This window comes from Sciurus carolinensis, chromosome 9 (assembly GCF_902686445.1).
Source record: "Sciurus carolinensis chromosome 9, mSciCar1.2, whole genome shotgun sequence".
NCBI classification, from domain to species: domain Eukaryota; kingdom Metazoa; phylum Chordata; class Mammalia; order Rodentia; family Sciuridae; genus Sciurus; species Sciurus carolinensis.
This window is the reverse complement of record NC_062221.1, coordinates 77,101,072-77,111,368: the sequence shown is the minus strand read 5'-3', so window position 1 is coordinate 77,111,368 and position 10,297 is coordinate 77,101,072. Positions and strand designations below refer to the sequence as shown.

The 10,297-nt window shown below is 40.4% G+C and overlaps 1 protein-coding gene across 1 annotated transcript in view; it reads left to right on the top strand.

Moving 5' to 3' along the window:
- Positions 1–452: 452 nt before the first annotated feature.
- Positions 453–10,297, top strand: part of Gap43 (growth associated protein 43) — a 95,656-nt gene continuing 85,811 nt past the window's right edge. Inside the window, exon 1 of the mRNA XM_047564595.1 lies at positions 453–567. Within this exon, the coding sequence (XP_047420551.1) occupies positions 538–567 (30 nt within the window). The 5' untranslated portion in view covers positions 453–537. The remainder of the gene's footprint in view (positions 568–10,297) is intronic.

Here is a 10,297-nt window from a genome sequence, read left to right as displayed (position 1 = left end):
GGAATATCCTTCTCTGCTCCCACCCTACCACCCTCCCAGTGCAGTGGGAAAGTCGGTGGGTAATTGGGTCCAGATTGGAGGTGTTTAAATATTCATGAGGCTGGCAGGGGACTGGGAGGGGGTGACTGTCTCGAATGGGGTAGGGGCTACAGGAAGTGATTAGTCATTGAAAGCTAGTGAACAATTCTGAGAAAGAGATCAAGAGAAAGAAAAGGCAGGGATCTGGGGTGGGTGAAGAAAAGGGAAAAGAGGAAAGAAGAGAAAAGAAAGAATAGAGAGAGAGAGGGGGAGAGAGACAGCGAGCGAGCGAGAGCGAGCATGTGCGATGAGCAATAGCTGTGGACCTTACAGTTGCTGCTAACTGCCCTGGTGTGTGTGAGGGAGAGAGAGAGAGAGAGGGAGGGAGGGAGGGAGAGAGCGCGCTAGCGCGAGAGAGCGAGTGAGCAAGCGAGCAGAAAAGAGGTGGAGAGGGGGGGAATAAGAAAGAGAGAGGAGGAAAGGAGAGAAGGCAGGAAGAAGGCAAGGGACGATACAACCATGCTGTGCTGTATGAGAAGAACCAAACAGGTAGAGCTAAAGATTTTTACTTCTTGCTGTTGTAAAATTACCACAGAACAGTATTTCCCTGTAAAGGCAGGAAAAAATATTTTAACTGCTTCTGCTCTGGCGTGGTGCTCGCGTTTCCTTAGCATATGGTAACTGATGGTTGCATCCCAGCTTTTCTTCTTTTCTGTCTTTCATGCTCTGGTTTTGGAATGCTGTTACTAATTAGGATGAGTGTAGAAAAATATGCCCGTTTGGCTAGAAATACGATTGCTTTTTTGACTATTAGTAAATGCTCAGCCGTTTAGGTCTCTGGTTTCGAGGGTGTGGATGTAGAAAGGGGTGTGGGGAAGATGTGGGGGCTCTCCTACAAGATAGGAAGGCGATCCTTTATATTATTTGCAAACCGCAGGGTTGAGGGAATTATATTCAGGGATGAGTACTGCCTGTTCTGTCGTTCAATTTTCTCACATGTGCTGCGGAAGATGCCTTATTTCGTATATGCATGCGCTTCAAAGGGGCTCAGGTATTTATGGAAAAAGCATGTGAAGATTTTATTTATTTATTTTTCAATGAATGAATGAAACTATGATTTGAGATTTTAAAAAAGAGAACCTCAAGACCACTGGGGCTGGGGGAGAAATTGGTTGTGTAGAGGGGGGAAATCACCTTCTAAGATCAGTAGCCGATTGTGCACCAGCTGGTCGGAGAAGAGGGTGGACCACGCCCCTAGGAGCTTTGAGCTCCGATGGGATGGGAAAGACGAACCGGGTATTACCTGTTGGAAACCAGGTCTTTCTCCTTTTCCCCTTCTCTTGCTTTTCTCCTTGGATTATCAGTGACCAGAGACATGTTAGTACCCTGGATAATAAGCATGGTGACTCATTTTCATCAGGAAGAGGGACACATCCAAGATTAGGAAGAATCCAAATCTCCTCCTTCCCTCCCCCACTGCCTAGATTTTTCTTCCATTTCCAGTTGCTCACTTATTTCTTGAAAGGCATTTTAGAAACTTGATTGGAGTGAAGGTGGGGAGGAATGACGAGTTCGGTATTCCGCAGTAACACAGACAGTGCAGTGACATTCCCCAAAAGAAGGCTTCTAACATTTGTTGGAACACGTTTGAGTGATTTTGGCAAAGGTTAAGGAGAAAAATGTGTGTGTGTGTGTGTGTGTGTGTGTGTGTGTGTGTGTGTGGTACATGCCCATTGCCAGGTGGTGGGGGGTAGTCCTGGTTAAAGAAGCCCTTTGAAGATTGATTGCCTTAGGGGTGGGGTGCAGGAGATGGGATTTGGGTGTTATTCCTGAGCAGGTATTGGAAATTGGGCAATTTGTAATACACTCCTTGAATCCGAAGGGGGTGGAGGAGAGTGCAGAAGAAACAGCCTGCCAGCCTTGAATTTAGCCAGCGCCCTGGAAGGAGGGGTGGGGAGTGAGGATGAAGGAGAAGGAAGAGAGAAGCAGAATGTCAGAGCAGTGGGAGAAGAGGCAAGGCCAAAAGGAATGAATGAATGAATGAAGTAGAAGACATCCTTGGATGTTTGGAGAAAAGTCAGCTTTGGGGGTGGGGTGGCTATTTGCAGCATTCTCTAAACCACTCTCTGGTTCCAGAGATTGATGCTTCCATTGGATCATTTTTAAAACTAGGACACTTCCTCCTCTTGTCTTCCTTCATTTTAATATATAAATGTAATAGACACAGGTGTCTGGGTTAAGCACACTGTCAAAAAAAGGTTCTAAGGTTACCCCCACTGCTGAGCTGGGGAAATAAAATTTAGGAAGGCGGAGCCCTAAGGAAGCCAGTGCTGTTCATTTAAAAAAGCTTTAAAGATGGGAAAGAAAAATATACTGGTTTACTACTTGTTCTCACCCTATTTGTACATATGCAGGTATACAAATATCTCCTTTGATAAAGGAAAATAAGATTTTTAGAAAGGAAATTGGGGCTAAAGGAATTCCCTTCTCAAAATGAGGGCAGCCACCTTCACTCGGGATCTATCTTATCAACAGCCCCAAGAATTCACTGATGTGCAAAGTGATGAAGATGAAATTTTCTGTTTAGGGAGTTGTAAAAATTCACATGTAAATGTGTATAGCATCCGCATACTTCATATGCAACAGTCATGCATGTACTCTGTGGTTTCCATGCCTTCCTGTGTTTCAGCATCATTCATATGCAAAAGAGCAAATGAAAGGTAAGAAATGGTCCTTTTAATGCAAACATTATATAAATGTGTACGTATGTGTGGTCATATCTCCTACATTACACTGTTAGGTATCATTCACATTCATTCATCAGTATTTAAGATACTATTAAATCAGACCAAAGGAAATGGTGTATTCAGGGTGTGGGCTCACACTACACTGACTGGCATTTATATAGTGTGAATACTTAAGTCTCATGCAGTCTTCCTGCTTGTGAGTGAAATGATCCTCTATCATCATTCATGGCAGAATCCAGTGGTGTCCATCCTTCTTCTGGCATCTATTCATCATCCTAGTCCTTAACAGGGAAAAAAAAAACAAGGGCACAAACCTGCAAAGGTCTAAACTCTGCCACACCCATGAAATTCAGCAGAAACATGGGAGGGGGCTGGAGGGCTTGCACTTCCTTCCTCTTCCACTTGAGCAGCATAAAGAAGCAGTCTCAGATTTCTAAGTTGTAATACATTGCCAATGGGTGAGAAGAAAGCAGAAGTGCTCTATATTAGCTATTAGTTACCACTCTAGAATATCATAGCAGAAGAAGAGAAAGAGTGGGATGGAGATGAGAAGATAGTAAAGGAGAGGGTAAAGGAGAAATAAAAGAATCCTGGGGATTTTATTGGTTTATGATTTTCAATCTTGGGGTTTACTTTAAATAGCTCAATTACCACATGTATTACAGATGATTAAAATCTTGCAAGGTGTGAAGTATGTCTACAAAGCAAGAAAACTGAAATGTTTTCTTTGTTTAAAAATAGTGACTTGAGTTTGTAACCTGAAGTGTAAAGAATACACTGCAAGCAAGGAACCTCTCTTTCCCCCAGTCCTGAACCCTGCTGACACCTGACGTTTTATCTATACAACAAATGATTCTTATCTTTGAGAGGGTGATCTGTGGTTTGGAATTCAAACCTCTCTGCACCCCTTGCAGCCCAGGGAAGGTATAGAAGGACACAATCTGGCTGCCTGGTACAGGCCATTCTTCCTAGTGATGAATTGGATTCCTCCTAAATCTCTCTGAGCCACACCCAGTGTCATCCAGGGACTTAGTGAATTAATTAAATGGAGGCATTCTACTTAATATAATTGAAGCAGCTCATTTTTAAAAATAGTGGTTTCTACCACACATTTCCAAATTTAAACAGAAGAAATTACTTAAAAAGCATTTTTTTTTCTACCCAGTTATTTGGTCTTGCAGAGAACCCTAGACCATTTGTGGTGATTCTAGAAATGTGTTCATTTCTGGTGACTCTATAATTCTTCCTAACCTATGTTAGGGTGAATACACAATGAACCCTGATCTTTCCTGCTGAGGGTGTCTGTGGAACTCTGTTCCTTGTGCCCTCTCCCTATGCGGAAGCAACTGGAATGAGAAAATAGGGGGTTAATTTTCTTTCTTGCTGAGCTGGCGAAAACTACAGAAACCTCCCTTTGATGTTTCCTGCTGAAGGGCAGCTCCTGTTCACCAAGAGAGAGTGGCTCAGGGTCTTCTTTGCCTCCAGCATGGTGAAGTTGTCTTAATATGCCTGGGGTTGAAATCATCCGCAGACTTGAGTTTTATGAATTCATAAGGAAGGGATGGGGGGGGTCTTTCAGGGACTAATAGAACATATATATTAACCCAATGTTCTCCTTGTTCATATTGATAAGGCAAGACACATCTAAAGTCTCCCTTTATTAATAGTTCAAAGAATGCAGGTAGCCAGTGCATCTCAAGAGAAGACCCAGCATTTAACTCTTCACTTCCCCCTTAGTTAGAAGAGAGGCATTTGGACAACCCAGCAGTCTGTTGTAAACCAAAGAAGTTGAATATGCACAAGAATTCTCCCTTTTGAATTTCTGAAGTGTGGTCCAGCTGCCTCTATGCCACTGCAATGAACTCTTCCTAATGTGCTCTGAGGGGTTGGGAAGAGCATTTTGCTGTGAGCCCTTAGTTGATGCCACCTCACTGATTCTGTAATCTTGAACAAATGAATCACATCACCTTGGGTTTTTGTTTCCTCCTGACAAATGGGGACCAAAAAACAAACAACAATAACAACAACAACCCCCAAACCCATCCGGCTTATCTTAAAGGATTTTTATAAAGATTAAACATAATTTATGTGAAACCAAAGACCAATTATAAGAAAATTTTCTCCAAGTTTTGTAATGTGAGGCTTGACAGAATTGACAGTTTTTCAGAACTGTCATGTGGTGCCTACTTAGTGGGCCCTTTTCTGTTAGAGATTAGTTCCTCTGGATCCTGGGTGAAGCTCTGTGTGTATTCTTCTGCTTCTCTTTCTCCAGAGGCTCACTCCCTCCTGCCCTTCTCTCTCTCTTCCTCATCTCAAGCTGTATTAACTCCTCTCCCCATAGCCTATGAATACGCTCTTGTATCTTTAAAGATCTTCTCCTGACTCCACGTCCCCATCTCCATTTAAAGATCTTCTCCTGACTCCACGTCCCCATCTCCACAGGGCTCCATCTCACCCTCTTTGTAGAACAAATTTCCTGAAAGTGCTCAACTTTCTCCTCTTCATCACTCCCTAGTCACTATTCCACTGATTTTAATGAAGCTTCTCTTGCCAGAATCCTGCTGAGACTTTCTGAACAGGCACCATCTCCAGGGTACCACTCTGGTGTTTTGCATTCTTGTCCACTCCTTTTCCTGAAACTCCTCACTGAGTTCCCTCTGTGGTTCTCCTCATTCTCCTCTCAGAAAGGACCTACTCAGACTCCTCTTCTGGCTTTTCTCGTTCTCTTTTCTCCAAAATATTAATAACCTCCTGCCCCATAATCTTGATCTATTACTTCTCTCATTTAACTCACTAATACTAAAAGATCTCATCCATATCCAGAGATGTAACCACCTGTGTGATTTCCAAATCCATAGATCAGACATCTGTCCTGAGCTCCTGATTCATTTGAAGATACCTTGAAGTATTTCAAAGACACCCAAGTTCAACATGTACAAAATCACATGTGATGTCCTCTGGTCCCTTCTGGTCTTCTTAACTCTACTTATTGCTATAACACTGTCATCCAGCTTCAGAGCTCTAGGAACCTGGGAGGAATCACAAATACGCTCCTTTCTTTCAACTCTCACATCCACTTACTAACTTTTGACTCCAGTTAAAATTATTTTGAATATTTCCTCTGTTTTTCAACCCTACCTGTTTATATAAACAATCCAATTTCAACTTTGTTCTCTCTCCTCTGTACAGAGGCAATAACTGCTATCATGGATTTCCTATCTCCAAGTTTTTGTCTTCCCATTCTCCTCACACATAACTCTGGAGTTATCTTTACTTACTGCTAATCTTGTCATACTACTTTTTTTTAACAAACCAAAATTAAAGTTGATTTTTATTTTATTTTATTTTTATTGTTTTACCCTAAGATTTCATCTCACTCCATTTAGAATGGCTATTATCAAGAATACAAGCAATGATAGGTGTTGGTGAGAATGTGGGGAAAAAAGTACACTCACACATTGCTGGTGGGATTGCAAATTGGTGCAGTCACTCTGGAAAGCAGTATGGAGATTCCTCAGAAAACTTGGAATGGACACACCATTTGGTCATACTCCTTTTTGACATCCTATAATGGTTCAATTTCACTATGAACAAAAATACAAACTTTTCAGCATGGAGCTATGAGCTAGTCTTGCCCAGCCTCCAGAGTCCTCCTCAAAGTTCTCTGCCTTCTCACCTATGACACTACATCAGTATTTCAGGCCTTGCTCACACTGGACTCTCTGCCTACATTACACTTCCCTCTCAGCCTGAAAAATTTTCATTTCTTCTGCAAGAGATAGCTGTTTGAATCTACTCTTAACTTCCCAAATTTTCTCCAACCTTGTTTGTGTCCATACTATTTTTTGTACTATCTCTAAGGCCACTTCTTTTACTATGTAGAATTAATTTTTTTCCCTACACTGGTATCCAAACTGTGAGGTACTTGAGGAAAAGGATAAAATCTTAATTCTTTTTCTATCCCTAGTCCCTATCGTACTGCTTGATGCATAAAGTAAATGGTTTAAACTATGAATAATCTGTTTGATGAATGAGTATGGAACCAGGTTAGAGCCTTCCCACAAATTGTGCCATATTTAAATGGAAAGAATCACTAATAGGTTTTTAAAAAATCTATTGGCATGAAATTTTAAAGTGAAGCTGAACAGCCAGTTAGGGTGGCATGTACCTGTAATACCAGCGATTTAGGAGGCTGAGGCAGGATGATTCAAATTGGAGTTCAACCTGGGCAATTTATCTAGATGCCATCTCAAGACAAAAATTTAAAAAGGTTAGCAGTGTAGATCAGCAGAAGAATTCTTGCCTGGCATGTGTGAGGCCCTGGGTTCAATCCCCAATACTCCAAAATAAATAAAGTGCAGCTAATCATCCTTGACCCTTATTATTGACTTATGACAATTATGAAAGCAGTCAGAAAAACTAAGATCATGTGTACACTGTAATTCTCTAGACTGCCTTAGCTGGTGTTATCTGGAAACCTTCCTTCCATGTCCTTGACCTTCATCAACCAGTGTGACAAACCTACCCTCCAAAGTTAACGGAGTCCTTGTTTAGACACCGGGCTAACACACTCTTGGTTCCTCAGGTACCTTTCCTTTGGGGTATCAAGTACTTGGGCTCCTTATTTTGCTCCACAATTATTACAAGTGACCCTGAATCAATCTCTTATTGCTTTTAGTTGATTTAATTATTGATCTCAAAAACTTTTTAAAAATGCACTTGGGGGTGTGTACTCAAGAATTACTTTTAACTTCACTTAGATATTTTCCCCACCCACTGAGGTATCCACATAATAATACCCATAAATATCTTGCATGAAGGTAAAGGGAAGATGAATGTTGAGTGATCTCTCAAAAGTGTGCTAAATGTATGAGAATTGGATCAGTTTTGCCTTTCGTAGGTTTGAATAAATTCAAAGGATTTGGATTCCAAATCCAGGTCTAGAACCCAAGGGAAGGGTTTATTGCACTACAATAAACCCTAGGGTTCTAGGCCCCTTGTGCCTAGTGTGGGGAAAATTGCAACTACAGGTTTCCATGAAAATAACCTTTGCCAGTCATTAAATAGTATGTTTTCTCAGACTGACATGGCATGTCCTCAAGAAGAGCGAGCAGCAAAACAAAGTGATTTAGAGGTGAAGTTCGACTTTTTACTACCAAAGTTGGGTAGTGTTCCTTAACCCACTATTCCTTTATTCTATATCTTGCTCAATGCTCCCAGTCTCTTGCCCTGAATTTTCTTTTCCTTCTTTCCTCCCCTCAGATCCAGGTGAAGTTTTTCTGATTAAGTAATTCCATTTCATGCTAGTGTTTAGTAGATGGGGCTTTGAAAGGAGAACTTTAAGAAAATCATGTCCAGACCAACTTTCAAAACAAGTGTTTCAATCCAATCAGGTACTTTAATCTATGCCTAGCATATAGTAGATTCTCAATGAATATTCATTTGAGGGATAAGTGTAGGAAGAGAGGGACCATCATTATGGGTTATTAGGGGAGATGTTCTGGGACAGAAGATGGTTCCTGTGTATTTATTCAGAGTAGGCTTTGTATAAATGTGCACTCAAGTCTATTAGTCCTTTTTACAAGGTGATGTGGTTAAAATTATAATTCCTTCTCCTGCCTGCTTAGATCACAGTGATTTACCTGCAGTTATTTTGGGTTAGTATGGCAGTGTGATCTTCCAGATTTCCTATCCTTAATTACTTACAGATCTTGTTTTCTTAGATGTCGTTTGTTTAATGTCCTGTTTCATGTCTTTGTAGTGCAATAAACCCTTTCCTTGGGTTCTAGACCTGGCTCTGCCAATTGCTTGTCCTGTGGTCTTGGGTAAGTAACTTAATCTTTCTGAGCCTCAGTTTATTCATCTGTGTAGTGGGCACAAGAAACCCTCTAAGTCTTGATTTGCCCTTTTTATTAGGTTGGTATATGGCTTCATTATGAAGTAAAATGACGTGATTAAAAATAAAAGTTTTTGAAAACAATGTGTTTTTCAGAAATAATATATAATTAATTTCACAAAAAAAATCACTATGGTATACATAGCTCTATTCAAAGAAGTAGCTTGGCTCTCTGTAGAGGACCTATGCATCCTCTGTCCCTACCCCTCCTCTACCATTCTCTACAAAGTAAAGTAAAACCACCATGCTGATAGGTGGGAGCATAGTGTATCTTTATCCTTTCCTTTGAAAATTTCAGTGACAGAATCTTTTCTTAGATAAGAAAATATTCAAATTGTCATGAGCCCCAAATTTCACTAGAAATATCTGTTTTCCTTTTTACCTTTTTCTGTTTTATTCTTTTCTTTACATTCTGTTCTCTTTTCCATTTGCTAAGTCTGCTGCTTGTCCCCACCCCCACCCCCACTCACCTCCTAACTGGGTTCTCAGTACTAAGATTACCAGGCATGCTGTGCTCACATCCGTCACATGAGGGCCCAGTCAGGCAGAAGAGAGGAGGGGGCAGGGAGAGCCTGTTGGGAGATTGAAAATGGAGACAGCCTGGTTGGAAGCAATCTCCAGAATATTACCTGGGCACCTTTTCATTGCAGTTTCAGGATTCCTCAATGCATCAAGAATAAACCTTTATCAGAAGAGGATAAAATTTTAAGCCTTGTTAAATTCAACTCTAAATACCATAAATAATTTTCTAGTCCTCAGAATCTCCACAGATGATATTTTAATTCTTCTGTGTCTCAGGTTACGATTGGGATAAGTTACCAACTTAATACAAAAATCTTTTCAAATTCTCATAAATCAATGAAATTCTGCAATCCCAAGAAACCTAGTTTTAAATACATAGATAATATCTGGAAATATATTTAAAGTATAATAATTGCATCATTAGTGCAAGAGATTCTGTTTTAACATAGTCAAATAGCTCCCTTAAAATATTAGTATCATACATGTTTTTTATTTTTATTTTTTATTTTATTTTAATTTTTTTTTGCGGTGCTGGGGATTGAACCCAGGGCCTTGTGCTCACAAGGCAAGCACTTTACCAACTGAGCTATATCCCCAGCCCCATACATGTTTTTTAAAAATCTTTTATGTATGGGCCTCTTAGAGTCTGCAATAGAAAAGTATGCTAATTAGAAATTTGGGAAGTTCTAGCTGGTACCCAGAAGGAAATGATAATTTTTATAATTATATTGGTAGTTAGTGAATGGTCAATATCACCTGCAAACCTTCACTCTAGCCACCTCTCACACTCTTTTCCTCTCTTCATCTCTCTCTCTCTCCTATACACTTCTATTATTTATGTGATTCAGCACAAGTTACAAAAACTGACGTTCGGTGTCCATAGGAAACTAGAGATCACGTGAAATGAAGAAATTCAACAATCAACCCTGTGGGAACCAGAGTAATCTGGGGACCTACCTCACCAGCAGGAATTCAAAACTTTCTAGGTTCTCTGTTCCTTGTTTCAAAATTCTAAGTAAGATAGATGGATGGATGGATGGATGGATGGATGAATAGATAGATAAACAGATAGAGATAGATAATAGAATGAATAAGGATAGGTGATTTGAATGGC